The sequence below is a fragment of the Heterocephalus glaber genome, unplaced genomic scaffold (assembly GCF_053883595.1).
Source record: "Heterocephalus glaber isolate CG9 unplaced genomic scaffold, H.glaber_assembly_v1.0 deba00001600, whole genome shotgun sequence".
Lineage (NCBI taxonomy): Eukaryota > Metazoa > Chordata > Mammalia > Rodentia > Bathyergidae > Heterocephalus > Heterocephalus glaber.
Genome location: NW_028258372.1, coordinates 20,081,839 through 20,098,756, shown reverse-complemented (window position 1 = coordinate 20,098,756; position 16,918 = coordinate 20,081,839). Strand labels below are relative to the sequence as shown.

The 16,918-nt window shown below is 43.2% G+C and overlaps 1 protein-coding gene across 9 annotated transcripts in view; it reads left to right on the top strand.

Moving 5' to 3' along the window:
- The first annotated feature begins 834 nt into the window (after positions 1-834).
- Positions 835-16,918, top strand: part of Rgs8 (regulator of G protein signaling 8) — a 32,127-nt gene continuing 16,043 nt past the window's right edge. Inside the window, exons 1-5 of one of the 9 annotated variants that reach the window (XM_004862826.3) lie at positions 835-855; positions 1,954-2,027; positions 3,905-4,033; positions 6,592-6,693; positions 7,613-7,677. In XM_004862826.3, the coding sequence (XP_004862883.1) occupies positions 4,008-4,033; positions 6,592-6,693; positions 7,613-7,677 (193 nt within the window). In that variant the 5' untranslated portion in view covers positions 835-855; positions 1,954-2,027; positions 3,905-4,007. Of the gene's footprint in view, positions 856-981; positions 1,001-1,250; positions 1,830-1,953; positions 2,028-3,904; positions 4,034-6,591; positions 6,694-7,612; positions 7,678-16,918 lie in introns of those variants that run through there. The other 8 variants (XM_021242902.2, XM_021242901.2, XM_087194413.1 and 5 more) reach the window with 8 other exon arrangements.

The following is a 16,918-nucleotide window of genomic DNA, read 5'->3' as shown; positions in this document are numbered from 1 at the left end:
ATCATAATGCATACCTAAAATGTACAAATGAACTTAATTAAAAAATGGAAACCTTTTCTTTTGTATCTCATTTTGCAACATGGGGGTTCCTTTGCTTAGCAGAGGGGCACTGTAGACATTATCAGAGAGAGACAATGAGTCACTGTGGAGGCAGCATTGGAATTTTTATTTTATTCTACCACCTGGCAATGAATAGCTTCAGCAAAATCATTTCAGTGTTAGAATATAGTTTATGTACCAATAGGTGTGCCCAGAAATTCTTTGTCTCAGCATAATGTAGTAGAAAGAGCTCTGCTGTTAGTCATAAGACACAAATTCTAGTCCTTGTGTTGTCTTGTGTGCGTTGTGTCAACTTGAAAAAGGCATTCACCATGTCTAGTCTCAGTTTTTTCACCTGTAGCATGGGATAATAATACCTTCTCTGACCATTGCATGGGATTGTTGAGTGACAGTGCATGAAAATGCTTCATACATTTTAAAAGGTCACATGTGGAATCTATTACTTTTATTATAAAGCCATCACTTTCTGTAACCTTCTCAGTTTCAGAAATGACTTGCAGAATAGGGACAGAGATTCAGTCTTAGAAGCCCAGAGTGTAATGAACAGAAGATAAGCTTCATTTCAGAGAAGCAGTTTGCAAAGCTTAGCCTGTGTCAGAATCACCTGGAAGGTGAAACCAGTTTCTGATGCTGTATGTCTGGCAAGGTGATGTTGAGAATTGGCATGTCCAACTCATTCTCAAAGTGATGCTGAGCTGCTGGTCCAGGCACCACTTTTGGAAAACCACTACACTAAGACAAGCAGGCAGAGTCTTTCTTCTGGAATAGAAGCAGGCAGTGCGAAGATCCTTGTGGGTAAGGAGGTTTGGAAGAAAAACTGGAAGTAAAAGAGACAGAAAAACAAGGATGATGTGCAGATCAGGCAGAACAAAGGCAAAAGTCTCACTCTGTCACAAATGCAAGATGGGGGAAGTTGCTAGGTGATGGGTGAGGGAGAGAGGTGAGTTTCTACAGTAGGAAAAACCAGGTGAGAGGCAGGAGCACAGGGTTAGAAATATGCACGTTTGGGGAGGTGGAGGAGGCGGAAATTTCTCATTAAGAAATGGGGAGCGGTGTGGTTGGCACTGGTGGGGGTAGAAGTGGAAATTGTTTGGGAGAGAGATGCCTCTGAAGAGTTAGGGGACGACTGAGATATGGTGGAGAGGGGTAATTTCAGGGCTGTGTGGTTTGGCTTGGTAGCGCAGCACAATAGAAATTGGGAGAAAGAGGGTGGAATTTAGATGTGTGACCTGCCCCGTAGCTTTCTTGCTCTCTGCATTTATCACATCACATCACACCCAGCAAGACAGCCCCCCTCCTCCTGGCTCATTAGGAGATTTGATTCGGCTTGGCTCCTGCCGTCAGCAGCTGTCTGGGGCAAGATCTATATGCTCCCTGTGCAGCATCTAGCCCTCAGCCAGCAGCAGAGCTCATTAGAAGGGGCCTCCTGGACACTGAATTTTCAGCTTATTGGTGGCCTGAAAGAGTTAATACCGACTCTTCTCTGGGTGCAGAGAGAGGCAGCCGTGGGCTGTGGGGACTTTTCCCTGAGCTGCAACCAGAGAAGCTTCAGGTTAGTGAGGCTGAGGAGGAAGGTTCAGGCAGTGTGCCAAGTCAGTCCGCTCAGGGGCACCTCCTGTGTCCTGCCAATGAGGATGGGCTTGCAGACTGTGCCTGGGAGCTGAGCCACCGCCCGCCGGGTGTAGGCTGCTTCAGTATTTACTGGATGTGACAAGCAGAGAGAAGAGCTTTCAGCGGGGCCGCTTGCTGCCTGGCTCAATTGGTGGGAGGTGTGTTGTGCATGCATGCTTGTGTATATATGTGTGTGTGTGCGCGAGCCTGTGTGTCCATGCAAACATGCCCTCCACCTGCCAAGGATTCCACTGCTAAAAGAAAGATCTACTCTTTCCTCAGAGCCCCTTAACCTGCAGCCTCTCTGACCATCCAGTTGGCAATGAACTGCAGGCCATGAGGACTGGTCAGCGACAGTGAGTATCATTTTTGCTGTTCTCTTTCCTCTCTGGGGTGGCCTGGTGTGCTGATGGCATTATCCATATTTAATTAACCTGCCTCTTCATGCATATTGATTGCTTTCTCCCCACTGAGGCTCTTAGTTTCTCCCTCCCTCTTTATAAATCTTTGCTTTTTGCTTTTTAACCTTTATTTTTTCCCCCGAGTTTCCTCTTTTCCCATTAGGTCCCATCCTGTCTGCTCCAGTCACCTGTGACTTGGGGTCCACTTATGAGGGCACATGCACTGTGGGTGTAATCATACCTTTGAATGTCCTGGACTCTGGGCAACCTCTTACTCTGTCCCCCATCAGTGTAGAATCAAATGGGATAAGAGTGGAGAGGTGTCAGAATGGACCAGGCAGCTGGGGCAGAGTATTCTGCTGTTCTCATTTAGTGGAGCCCGAAACTGGACTCATCAAAGGGATGGGTGTTTGTGGGCAGAATGAATTTGAGAGAGAGAGAGAGAGAGAGAGAGAGAGAGAGAGAGAGAGAGAGAGAGAGAGAGAGAGAGGCATTTAGACAGCATGGCAAGCCAGTGTGGGCTGGTAGTGTGAATGGCCAGGGTGACAAGGCAGGGACCTTCCTCAGTGGCCCCTTGCCCTAAATGACCTTGCTGTGGTGTATGTGGGTAGTAGTATCTAGTTCTGCTCAGCTTCAGGAGAATGAGGGCCCTCCCCTGGGGTATATCTCAAAAGCAAGAGGAAATAAGGCAAGTGCCCCAAAGATGATTTCTAGAGACCCTTATAGCTATAAAGAGCTTTGATTTCTTGACTTCTGGGAGAGCAGGTATAAGCCTGGTTAGGACAGTGACTGAAGAAATGTCCCTGTTGTCAGGGAACACAGTCCCTGTGGATGAGATTTTACATAAAACTTAATTTTTTTCTTCTTTTAGTTTTCATAAAACACATTTTATTTTTATTAATTATAGCATCATTAGCAAAGCAATTAAAAAAAGTACTTGTGAAATGTTCAGGGTAATAGCAAAACACTTTAAATGGTGTAGCTTACATAGGAAACTTATTTATCTAAATTAGATTTTCTTTAAAATGGATTCTATGTTTGGTGTCAGAGTTCTCCAAGGGAATCCTTTATGGATAGGCTGTTCTCTCATGTGTTTCTTCCTATCAGTTCTCTTTTGTGGGAACAAAGGGTCTGAAGCACTGCGACCCTCAAAAGAGAGAGGGACCATAAGTCAATCAACCTTAATATTTCCTTTCCCCCACCCCAGTGTCCTCCTTGCTTTGGGTCAGGAATGGGCCAGGCCCCCCAGGCTGAGAAAGGTCACCCAACCTCCACATGGGTAGAAAGGGTGACTTGCATATTCATTTCCTCAGTCTGTGCCTGGGATCACTTTTCAAAGGAGCAAGCCCATGTGGAGAGGGTGCCTGCCAAGCCCCTGCTGGAGTCACTCCCACCTCCCCAAGTCTCCACATCCACCCACCCAGGGCAGGTACAACTGGGGGGAGGTGAGAACCACAGCAGGAGTCAATCAAGTTATTTTGGAACAAGTGCTGGCTCCTCACCCTCCCATCCTGCCTGGTCACTTGGACCTCACTCTAGTAAGATAAAGACAACAGTAATTTTTGGTTTGCTAGGCCCATGTCCCAATTTCTGTTGATGGTGAGTGGCTAAGGAAGTAGGAACTCCTAACCGGAAGTCAGCAGTGCAAAGCCACCTATTTGTTCTTCCTCCATCCTTGGTTGGTTGTCCTCGAGAGGAGCAGTGGATGCTTGTGGGGGCTGGGGTGTTTGTGTGTGGGGAGGAGTTCCATTGGTAGAGAACCAGTTGAAGGACATGTTGGGCAGTCAGATGAGAGAGGGTGGCCTCTCTTACAGCAGATTCTTTGATTTTAGGTGAAAGGACGTGAAAGGGTAAATCCCTGAGCCCCGCAGTCTTATTTCCTGCCCTGACGTCCCTGCAAACCAGCCAAAGGGTTAACCATAAACGGATGCCTGTATGGCTGCCTTACTGATGCCACGCAGGTAACGGATCCATGACCTGTTTCTTTGTCCCTGCCCCTCTCCTCTTTTCTCCACCTCCCAACCTTCCCTGCTGTTTGAGGCTGGCCCGAGCCTTCAGGCGACTGGGTGGTCCGCTTGCACCTATCGCCCTAGGCCTCCTGCGTGAACTGCACTGCTCTTGCTGTGTGCTTCTTTGCAAAGTTGTGGCCTTGCAAGCAGGACCTGCCTTAGCTATGTGCCCTCACGCTGACTGGCAGGATCTCTTGGCAGTGGGACCCATGGGTGGGATGAGAGATAGTGCATGAGCTTGTATGGAATCATTCAAGACTTCTACAAGTTACTGGGCCAGGGGTTGTAGAAGAAGACAGAAGAAGAAAAGCCTATATGGAAACTTAACTTTTGACTCTTGCTTCTGTTTCCATTATTTTAGACCTAAGAAGAGTTTAGCTTAAGACTTACCTGGAAAGATTCAAAATAAAAACAATGTTGTCCCAAAGAATATTTTGTTGACGATTTTTACAAACTGAGAGAATCGTGTTATCTGGGTAACACTGGCCTCTGCTAAACCTTGTTAAATGGCATGTGCAGATTTCCTGCTTTTTGAGAGTCCTCTTAGTTGCTCTTTAGGGGCAGTGACCTGGTTGTGTTGTGACTGATGATTCTAAGACAGTGAGGAATGAACTGGCTCACTGGATGTAGGGTTCTGGCCTCATGAAGCCTGAACAGGACCTTTACTTGGACTTATGGGATATGATGGACAGCTCAAGGGCCGTTAGTCAGTTACTTGCATAACTTGGTGTTGTTGGGCATCTGTGATTTGGAAGAGTGAGTAAATACACAGATGCTCTTGGTCTCAACAGAGAGAATAACTATAGCCAGTGGGTTATGTATTTACTTTTGGTACCGGCGATCGAACTAAGGACCTTGCACTTGCGAGGTAGGTGGTAGAACCACTGAGCTAAATCCCCAGCCCAATAGCCAGTGTTTGAAATGCCACGAAATAGGTGGTTTTACAGAGTGACCTGGCTGAGAAAAGAGGTGAAGGTCAATTTTCTGGAGGAGAGAAATTATTTCGGGAAACTTGAACATTCTAACCCTAAGAGACTCTTCAGAGATGTGCCATGGAATACAAGTGTTATCCATTCCTGTCAAATATAATGGCATCCCAGTAGACATTTGTTGGATAAGATTTCTGGTAGCAAAGACAATTACTAAGATCAGGGATAGAAATCCATTTGAAGCATAAGGAAGTGATTGAATTGAATGACAACTAAGGTCTCTGCCCAATCCTAGGATTTGTGAAAAAGAAGAAAAACAGTCAGGTTTGAAGGACTTGCTTTCATCATGGAAAATGGCATCTGTTACGACCATTCTCCTGGCAAATTGCTACCAGTGTCCACGTGGCAGTTCCCTTTTATAAGTCAGTCTGAAGTCCTGGTCTAATAATACTAAACTCTTCTCACTTATCTTTGCCTTCAACATGAGGGGTTACCATGGTTAAAGATCAGGGATCAACAACATATTCTGTCAAGGGCCAGAGAGTAAATATTTTCAGCTTTGTGGAGCCATGTGGTCTATGTTGTAACTACTTGACTTTGCCCTTGTAGTTGAAAGCAGCTTTGGACAATATGTGAACAAATGGTGTTATGTTCCAATAAAACTCCATGTACACAAACAGACACCTTGTGGGGATGTAGCTTGCCAATACTTGGTTAAAGGTAAATAGAGGCTAATGTTGGAAGTTGGAAAGAAACATTAGTGTGATTTTTTCATTAGATCCTATCATTATGAGGGTCATTTGGAAAATAAAAATGTATGAGAAATTTAAACATACACGTTAACATCTTAAATATACTTCTTAAGATAAGCCAAAATGTAAATAGGAACAGAAGAGCTTAGTCAAGCAAGTCAAAGAACTGACAAAGGGGATATTGGTTCTTAATTATAGATTGTGTCGATTGCCCTTCTCCTCACCTGGAGGAATCACCCTTGCTGGTCTGAGCGCTTTGTATCTGTGCCCAGTGGCTGTCATGAGTGGGGAGAACCTGCGTGGGGGTTGGCCTGCCCCAAAACCCAACACTGGGTCTGTGCTCTGACTCTCGGCTCTGCACCCTGTGTTCTGCAAGCCTCCCTCTACTCTTGGTGTGCATGACTTCTGGGCTTTGCGGTTACTAGCTGCTGCTGCTACTTTGCCCTCCTACCGGGAAAGCAAAATGTGGACTGTTATTTTGTCACCACTGTGTTTCCTTTCCCTACAGAGAATCCTAATTTAGAAATTCTTCCAAGCTAATGACCTTTATTGACATATCATCTACTTGGTGTGTCAGCTTTAAAAAGCATTCATCCTCTAGGAGTAGGGCAGAGGACCTATTGCTATGCCAGAAGTCAAGATAAGGACAGAGTGCATCCCTTGGCTCTTGAGGTGTTCCCTGCCTGTTGATGAACTCCTCAGGGGCCACCTGGGGTGGGGGAAGAGGGGATACAGCACTGGCTCCTGCAGCAGCAGCTCTAGGGCCTTTTATAGAGCTGACAGCTGCGATCATGACAGTTCCTGCCTTTCTGTCCTGTGTTTATTTCAGGAACAAAGGGATGAGGACTCGACTGGGATGCCTGTCTCACAAGTCAGACTCATGCAGTGATTTCACAGCTATCCTTCCTGACAAACCCAACCGCGCTCTCAAGTGAGTAGTATGGACACATGGAAGTCCTAAGGTGCCCACATCGTGGGGTGCCCACCAAGGGGTGTCCACTATTGATTTTACTTTTTTTTTTTTGGTACCGGGGATCAAACTCAGATCCTTCCGCTTTTGAGGCAGGCGGCGGAACCACTGAGCTAAATCCCCGGCCCCGGGTGTCCACTATTGAACTATATAACATATTCTTCTCTAGTGAGCTGCTGACCAGATAACCATAGGACAATACATTCCTGCCTCTCAGCAGCTCTTGATATTCCTGATGTGAGGAGAAGAAAGTTATAGCTTCACGATGTCAGAACGGGAGCCCTTCTCCTCCTAGGAGAGCCATGTCTCCCATCACTCAGATGCTGTGGGAGGTGAAGGATACTTCTCAGTTCTACTTAGTTAGCAATCTGAGCTCTCAATTTGGAAATAAACACTGAAAGTTATTCTAAAAATATCCTTAGATTCAGATAATCTGGATTCAATGGCTATTGTGTGCAGGAGCTGTATCAAATGATGTCACAGACATCACCTAGTCTCGCCCTCAGCCAGCTCTGGAATGGGCATCATCATTCCCTCTTCAGAGGTGAAGAACTCAAGGTGACAGTGAGAGATGGACTCATGAGCTGAGCCTAGCTTTTTTTTTTTTACAAAACCAGTTTCTTTCCAGTGTTACTTTGACATCTTTAAATCATGCTGTTACTTAGCTTTTGTTTAGACTGAAAGCCAATATCCTGAATTTGCACCCTGAGGTTTTCCCAACAGTGACTTATGGATGTACAAATTTACAGCAACAGAATTTTAGGAATCCAGGTATAGTCTGCATTTGCCCTCCATTGTTCCAATTTGTACTCCTAAGCAAATCTTAGTGGTGGCTGAGTGGGAGGAGGTCATTTTAGGAGAGATGTTTCTTCTTTCCTAGGAGATTATCCACTGAGGAGGCTACGAGGTGGGCAGATTCCTTTGATGTGCTTCTCTCTCATAAGTGTAAGTAGACTTTGGCCTCATCATGTTGTGGCAAATCATCCAAATGCCTGCCAGGCTTCGTGTACTGGGATGGGAGTCCCAGATGTTTCAAGTCCTGCCCTCATAGAGCCTTCTGACTAGAGGAGTAGAAACATAAGAAAATGAGTAATTTAATGCTTTGGCTGAGGGCCTTCTTTTCTATTTTCTGGCTAAAAGTCTAGCCCCAAGAAGCCTTCATCTTCTCAGCAATCTTAGTCAGGGAGGGATTAGCACAGAAGTTCAGAGTATGAGCTTGATGAGATGAGAGAATCTAGGTTCTATCCCAGATCTTGTTTATAAAATGAAATGATCTTTCCCTTTCCACTGGAGGACGTTGGGCTGAATCTTTACTCAAGTGAATATTCTGTGCATTTCATTTTTTCTTGAGTTGACACAATTTTGAATTGTCTTGTTTTTGTTTTGAGGGATTACTGACTCAGCTACATTGTCTCCAGTTCCTGACTAGAACACAACTTCTGCTTTCCCTCATCTTCCATTTCTTCTTTCCTTAGCTGTTACATCTTTTGTTTCCTACAGAGGCAGAAAGAGTTGTGGGTACAGCAGTGTGGGGAGGGTGATTTGTCATTAGTCAAATTTTCCAACTCTTTTTTTTTTTTTTCCTTCATGAGCAAGTCTAAATTTGTTGGGCTTTGAAATTCCAGTGGCATTCAGTACATGGAAGAGGCAGAGCAGAGGTGGGAGGAGAGAGAGGGTGTTGTGAAGAGACAGGAAGGTTTCAGACAGACATTCCATGTTCTTCTTAAATACATTGTGCCACTGTTGGACGTCAGAAGTGATCTGGGAGCAGAAGCTTTGAGTTAGTGCATTGTTTCCATTTAGTTGGGGAACATGGTTTGGTACAATTAAGGCACTGGGTAGGAGTCAGGCCTGTGCTCAGATTTGACCCATCTTAGTCGCTAGATAGTTAAGTGGTCTTGATGGAGTCCGTTGGTTTTTAGAAGGTGTTAGAAGTTAGTTTGCTTTCAAATTTTTGAACAATTCCCTCCAACTCTGCCCTGATTCCTAATAAACTAATTGACAAGTGGTTTTAAATAGATTTTAAAATCAAAATCAAAATCTTAGAATAAGCACATAGTGTAACAAGTAATTTTGTGAGGTAAATAGTCATTTTAGTATTCCATGGGTTATACTTAGGGAGGAAATAAAGCAGTGTAGATAACAGAATATATAACATATGGTCATACTCCAAACAGCAAACTCACACAATGAATGTGCCAAAGTAATGGCATATGCATAAAAAATAATATTTAGGATTTGACGGTAATGCTTTTTTAAAAAAATAAGGCTATTGGGCCAGGGATTTAGCCCAGTGATTTCGCCACCTGCTGTGCAAGCACAAGGACCCGAGTTCGATCCCCAGTACCAAAAAAAAAAAGAAAAAAAAGAAAAAAAGAAGGCTATTTTGATGATTTTTCTGGTGTTACATTTGTCTACGCACGTGTCACCACCAATTTATACCTCCTTTTCTGGCTCGATTTGATTCAAGGTCATCTTGTTTGATTTTCTATTTCAGCCTCACAACTGAATCGTCTTAGTTCAGGTCCCTGAGGCTGTTTCCTCATTCTAAAATGGGGTTAGAAATACTTGCTTCTGCCTGCCACCAGCCTATGAGAAATAGTTGCTAAGTGGACAATTAGAGGATTCAGGACTCTCTATTGAAAGATGTGTTGTAAGTGCATGGTGGATTTAAAAAAATGATACTTTTACTTATGAAATACAAAATAAATGTGCCTTGAGAGTAAGGTTGTGAATTTTGTAGCCAATTTTTAATATTAAGCTATTATAGACAAGGTTATGGAGGAGAAACTAGTGATTAGATGCTTAAAATATATTTGTGTTGCTGCAGTGGAAAGACCCGGAGATTTAAGAGATTTTATTTTATTTATTTTATTTTGTTTTATTTGAGACAAGGTCTCACTTTGTAGTTCAAACTGGCCTCAAACTCACTATGTAGTGTAGGCTGGCTTTGAACTCATGGTGATCCTTCTGTCTCCGTCTCCTGAGTACTAGGATTACAGGTGTGTGCCACCACATCTAGCAAGAGATTTAATTTTAATTGCTTGATTCAATGATTTCTAGATCTGAAGACACTTGTTCTGCTTCTGGCAGGGATGCTTTTGGTTTCCAGGAATGCAGTGAGACTTTTCTGAGATGGGGGTGCTGCTTAGGGGTTACAAGTCTACACTACTTTGTTTCTTTGTAAAATGACTACAGAAATAGGCTTTTTGAACTTTGAAGTTTTGTGATCTTTCTTGGAGTCTGAAGTTCTGCTTTTTAATTTCTGTTTAATATGGAAATAAAAAGCCAGTAGAGTGAATGTCCTTGAGAAGAGAAGGATCTTTATGGATGGATTCTTGGTAGAATTTAAAGCCTTTAGAACTTGAGTGTTTACTACTCTGTGAAAGCTATGGAGAGTCAGAGCCCAAGTTACTTTAAAGGGTGTTGACAACTTTCTAAAAGTCTAATTAATTTGGGCTGGTATTGTGACTCAATTAGCCCGATTAAGCTTTTCCAGAGGGATTGCACCAGTGCTGGTCCCTTAGGAGGGACAGCATTGTTGAGAGGGGTGTGGAGCTTCTGATTAAGACAACGAAATATCCTAAGAAGTAAAGAGTCCCTGATTAAATGGGCTCCAGAAAAATGTTTGGTAGTCTAGAAACCTCTCCCTGATAATTCTCCGTACTTAGGCAGCTACTCTCTCTGAGTTTTCTATTTAATAAAATACAGATGATTATTTCCCTCCATTCTCAATGTATAGAACATCTTCTATCCTTGCTCTGCCTGTGTGTTTGGGGAGCTCATTTGTTTTGAAAATGATGTGCTTAGTATCACTGTGTGTAAAATCCATGCTATGCAGCTGGGAGGGGGCACAGACATAAACAGGACATCATCCATCCCTGGTGGAGAATGCACTCTCTGAGAAGACAGGCATGCATACCAATAATAACAGAAAAAATACAGTGTGCTGACTACACACTAGGTGCCCTCAAGATTTCAAACAGAATGCTGGCATTCAGCATTTCTCTTAAACTCTTCTTGTCAATATTAGAAGTCTTAATCAATCTGGTAGCTGAACAGTTGCTGTTAGTTTACAGCATGGTTTCTACTTCAGGAACATGCTTTTAAATTAAGTGCAGAGCATTGTCTGATAGTCAGATCGGTGTTTCCAGTTTTGTTTTTTTTGTTTTTTTGCAGTACCCGGTATGGGGTGTTTCCAGTTTTGACCCAGCTCTGCTGCTGGATGGCTGGGTTGCTTTAATAGAGCACTTCAGCTTCTTAGAAATCCTGTTTCCTCACCTATACCATGCAGGGTCTGGAGTAGGATGTGTCAGAGGCCAGATCCTGTTCTACCCCCGTGTCCTAAGGTGTTCAATGTGGCAAGCACCAAGGCTGAGCAATAACAGATCATTGACAGCAGGTGGCTTGACTCAGTGCTGCCTGCAGGGTTAGGTAAACTGCTTCAAAGCTGAAATGGCTTCAGCAACCAGAAGAGGGACCAAAGGGCCTTCCTTGTCAAGGGAACTCGTGGACTCAAATCTCAGGCAAGAAGGAAGCAACTTAGATAGTTTTTAAGGCTTAGAGTTAAAAACATCTGGAAGGCAAATATTTGGAGTCATTTGATTTCCGATCATATTTGTTTAAAATGCAATACAAAGGGGCCGGGGATTTAGCTCAGTGGTCCTGCTGCCTGCCTCAAAAGCACAAGGTCCCAAGTTCGATCCCTGGTACCAAAAAAAAAAAAAAGCAGTACAAAGAAGAACAGTCCTCTGGAAGCTCTGAGAGGTAACCACTTGCTAAGTGCTCTCTCTCTCTCTTTTTAAACTAACAAATGAAACTGAATTTGAAATTGCTGATGGCTTCATTGACTAGGAAGGATTTCTAAGGTTTGTTGCTTTGGTATTTTTTTTCCTGTTTCCAGTAACGATTAGACTTAGTGTCTATGAATTGTGCGTGTAGAATGCTCTAAAAGTATGTGTGTGTGTGTACAGACTTTTTCACTTGCCAGCTCGTGCCCAGGAGAATGAAGGCTCTTAGTTTATAGGAGATCTTTTGCAATAGGTTGCTTCAGAAGAGGAACAAAATTATGAGTCTTCCACTTTTATTCTTCATGAGCTTCAGGCATATGTTTGTTATTTTGTCCAGCTTTTAGAGGGACATTCAGTCCTAAACTCTGAATAACTGAATAAATCACCCCTTCCCTCTTTCTCTCTTCTTCTCTTCTTCTCTCCCTTTCTTCTTCGTTGCCTCCCTCCTCCATCTCTCCTTCCTTCGTATTTTTTAGACTCATTCCATTTTACCTCATGCCAAGGACAGCTTAGGCTGCATTTCTTCCCCTCCTCTCTCACTTCTTACCCCTGACCCCAGTGCCTCATTGTGTTTATTTGGAACTTAAGTCTTATTTAGTTGTTTGTACAGAACACAGAGTGTCAATGCTGACTACCAGGCCCTTAGAAAGCTAGGTCAGTGGAATGGGACAACTGAAAGCTTTTTTGCATTTGCAGAGTTATTATCTATCTCAGAGAAAACAAAACCCATAAAGAGGATTTTAAAAAAAAGTAGTCCACTTTGAGGTAATGATTGTGGTATACAAAAATATAATGACTTAAGCTGGTCATTCAGCCACTAAGCAGAAAACCCACAACATTCAAAGACTAAATTATCAGCTCATGACATTCCTTGTTATTCATTTAAATAGCCACTAGCTCTAGAACATATAGTTCAACAGTAGGCTTCCCTTCATCATGCAACCCTCCCTGTATCCCTCTCCATGCCAGAAGATTCTAGAACAGTATTATTCAAAGGATGATCCAAAGAAGACAGTACCAGAATCTGCCAGGAGCTTGTGAGAAATGAGCATTTTTGCATCTTGTCTCAGGCCTGTAGACTCAGAATCCCTGGGGATGGTCCTTGGGTTCTGTTTTCCACAAGCCCTCCAGGCACATTGAAGTGGGAAAAGCACTGCTCTTAAAAGCAAATCAGCAAGACACAAATCTGGATCGTTTTGGTGGGACAGGTGCCTATGACTTTCCAAGAAACACACAGAGACTGTAGCTTGTATTGCAGCTTTCTCTGGTCCTCAGGCATCGCACCCCTTTGTCATTGGAAAGCTGGGTCCTGACAAAGTATGGAACTGGACCCTTGCTTCCTTGGTCCTTGCTTCTTTGTGCCCTCAGTGGAAAGAATTTAGTAGAGACACCTAGATGGCCATGCAGAAGTATAGGTAGAATTTATTATAAAGTAAATATATAGAGTTACACCTTCAAGGGAGAAGGTGGGCAGTCCCACGAAGGCATCTATAACTGTGCAGGTTTGGATACCTTTTTTATGCACATGAAAGTTGTTTCTGGGTTCAGGGAACTAGGGTAATTATAATGCTTATCGACATTTTACTTAAAAGTTACTTTGGAACTGCAAAATGTCTTCCTGCCCCTTTCAGATGGTCAGTGTTTTCTCAGGGCTTTAACCACGTAAGAAATTTATGAAAGATTAAGTTCTTAATTTAAACCATATCCCAGCCCAAGGCAAGAGGGTCTTTAGAGAATATTTTCTTTCCTGATAATCACTGGGCTGTAGGCTATGGCAGCCAGGAATGGTGTATGCCTTGTTGTGGAACTAGATGGCCAGGTGGCCAGGCATCCAAAGGACTATACACATTGTGTAACTTTAAAATGTTATGGTGCTCTGTGGGATTGCTTTAGGTCTTAGACCTAACAAATGCTTATAAGTGTATTATACATTGAAGTCTTTGTTTCTTTACATAACTGGCAATGCATGCGATTTTGCACGACCCCCCCACCCTGTCTTTTAGGCCTGCAAATGTCTAACTACCTGCCTCAGACCTTTATTGGTATATCATGTGTCACAGATTACACATAGACTGTACAGGGTAGAGAGTTCCACAGTCCATCAACAAATATGGCAGGTATGCTTTTGTAGAAACTGAGGCTAAGAGTTAGACATATATATGTGATGTGGTAGGAAAGGAATTTCCTTGCATCACTGGTATTATCTCCACATTGCTGTAAGTTTTACCTGCACCGAGGAGGTGGGAATACATTCACCCTTTATAGAAGGAGTACCTCTATGCAGCAACTCTTAAAAGTGTGTTGAAAAAGGTCAGAATGGAAGCAACTGGATAAGTTTCCAACACTCGTTTTGTCAGCTCCGTGAAATTAGGCAAATTACCTTATTTCTATAAATTTTATTTTCCTTTTCTGTAAAAGGGGAACATAAGACTTATCACAGACAGTTATGAGAATTTGGTGTGATTGCTATTCAGAAATGCTAAATGTGGATTTGTACATAGAGGTGTTCATTGAAGGACTAATTATTTTTAAATGGTTTTTGCTACAACATAGTATTAAATTCATGGAGAAAACGTGCATTTTGTGGATACTATATGCCCAGGATTGTGTCAGCTTCTTGATCCCACAGATAGTTTGAGGTAGCCAATTGGGGTCTATAGGGTCACCAAGAAGACTTATTCAAATTGTGTTTTGCTCATCCTTTGCCACCTGAACTATTGCTATCCTCTTCTCATACCTCCTGCTTCCCTTCCACATGAGTGAGAGAATCCTGCTGGGGATGTAGTTTTAAAAAACCTAGTAGGTGATTTTGACATTATTCCTTCTTTGAGAATCTGTACAGCATTCCTCTATCAAGCCAACCTAAGAAATATCCTTGAATAAAGAAGTCATTTGTGAGTGTTAAGCTTTCTCCTTATTAGGGCCATATCTCCTTTGTCTCCCCTCTTAGTAGAAAATTCCTTGTCAGTGTCTTATAAGTTGCAGATATAGGCTCTCCTTTTTTTTATTTTTTAATTTTTGTTCGTTTGTTTTTTTGATTACTTGGCTCAGCTTCTGCTTAATGGGATAGGACAAAAACACTGGAATAGGAGTTATAAGGCCCAAGATCTCCTTCCTCTTCTGTTCCCACATCCTAGGAATAATAAACTATGCAACCTCAGGGCATTACTCTTTGTGTCCAATGTAGGGTGTGATCATAGTGTCTTTCAACTCTTTTCTGGCACAAAGAGTCTCATAGGCTTCAAGTCCTATTACAATCATAATATATCATTTTGTATATATATACTAACAAAGAAGAGATCATTGAAGAAAATTATGTTAATCACAACACTGAAATATAATTAGCATACCAAATACTTGCCAGTAAGTATTGTAATTGGCAATCATTTGTTCTGTAATCTTTCTACTAAATCTTGCTTAGCTCCCAGTTATTTGTTTAGAAGCCTTTATTTCATAAAACACACACACACAGCTCCAATCCTGATGCTGTTCTCATTACAAATTTAAAAGCAGTGGCTTGATTCCAAATCAAAGAAGATTTGACTTCACTACTAGTATATCTATCTTGGACTTTATAAATGCATTTTCCTTTTCTGGTCTCAGTAAGACCTTGAAACCCATTCACTGGGTTATTTTCTCCAATTGATCAGGAATAGATGACTCTGGTCTTTGGGAGAGTACTTTGGTAAACACAGAGGTGAAAGAGAATCTTTTATTCTTGTGATCTTATATTTTTCCAAGCCTGGGGACTGAGCTAGGCTCAAGCCCACCCCTGATGCCAGCTAAATTGGGGCTGCTGGACCTTGAACTGTTATCTAAGTCACCCTCCCTGCTGCACCAGCTGCACTGCTCATTCATAGTGACCCAGTTTCTCTCCTTATGTAAGCACCCTCCATCAAAGAACTGGAGAGAGAAAGCTGACAGCCAGCAGCATGTGTAGCCATGGTGTGTTCTTGGAGATTCTGTGGATGCTCAAAAGGATGCCAATATTCTGCTTACTCTTCCAGGAATCCAGGATGTAAATCTTTCCCTTCTTGCTACTGGGTACGCACCCATCTTAGAAAATTTATTGCGTTCTTGGAGCCTTGACTCCTTACAGTGTCACTCAAAGAAGACTCAAACGAAATGAAAGTGAAATGACTATAAGGCAGATCCCCCTGCCTCTTTCCTAATTTCTTCAACTGCTTACTACTTAACCCCTTTAAGTCACCAAGATTTTATTTGGCATGAGTTACATTCTCTATGATGATCCACAATGTACAGAAATCACAGTCACTAACATGAATTGAGTCGTGCATTTCCTGTCCATGTGTCGATCTCTGTCTGACTGTGTTTACATGTATGAACTCCTCACACTCCGTGACCCTCCAGAGGAGGTGCTGTTCATATCTGCATTTTATAGATGAGGAAACTGAGGCACAGATAGGTTAAACCTCTTGCCCAAGCTCATATTTAGCTAGTGTGCTTCAGAGCCAGAACCCAATTCTCCACAGAATAGCTTTGGGGATCAAAGAGAAGTCACTCTTTCCATCTGCTTGAAATCAGTGAAAGTTGTGGAGTGGGACTCTGATCCCTGAGGCTCCTGTTCCTCTGTGGGATGCATGGGGCCCAGCAGAGGACACATGGCCAATGCAAGGCATGGCTACCTTGAGTGATGCCTGGAGATGCTGCCGAGTCTTTCAGAGATGAGCTAGCTTCCTGCCTTTTGGACCATCTGCAGTTTGTGACAAGCAGAAGGCTGGGAAAGGGTCCTGGTAGAGGGAACGAGGAAAGATGGAAGGACAGGGAAGAAAAATGGCAGAGGCCAAAAGAAAAGGGAGAGAGGTAGGGTGAGATGCTGAGGAGTCAGAAAAAGGAGCAGATGAAAAGCTTGCTGGGAGGAGGTATGAGTTGGATAGAAGAGCAGAAAAGATGCGTTTGGGAAGAAAAAAATCTCACTGGCCCCAGTCCCATGTAATTCATTTGCTATGTCACTTCTGCTTATCAGGAGAGGTAGGCCAGGTGAGGGGTATGTGGTCTGTACACAGAAGCCTTCAGCTGCCATCTGTTCTGCATCCTGCTCCTGAAGTGGTGGGCGCCTCCCACCCCTTCTCACTTCCCTTGTTCCACTGTGACCCTCCAGGGCATGCGTGCTCAGTGCTAGTCTTGGGATTATGGAAAAGGTGGGAGGGGCTGGGCCTGAGAGATGGGTGGATGGAGCAAGTGGATAAGCAGAGGCGGGGTGAGGGAAGGGTTGGTCTGCAGTCTGTGTAGGCTTTTGTGATCTTTGTCTGTCGGGACATCTTTGCTTTAATCTTTTGCTGCAGCTCTTAGGTTGAGACCCTTCAGAAGGGCCCACGGGAGCAGGGGCATTCTCTCCTCCTCTGTACCTCTCAAACTCTGCCCTTGAAATCCCA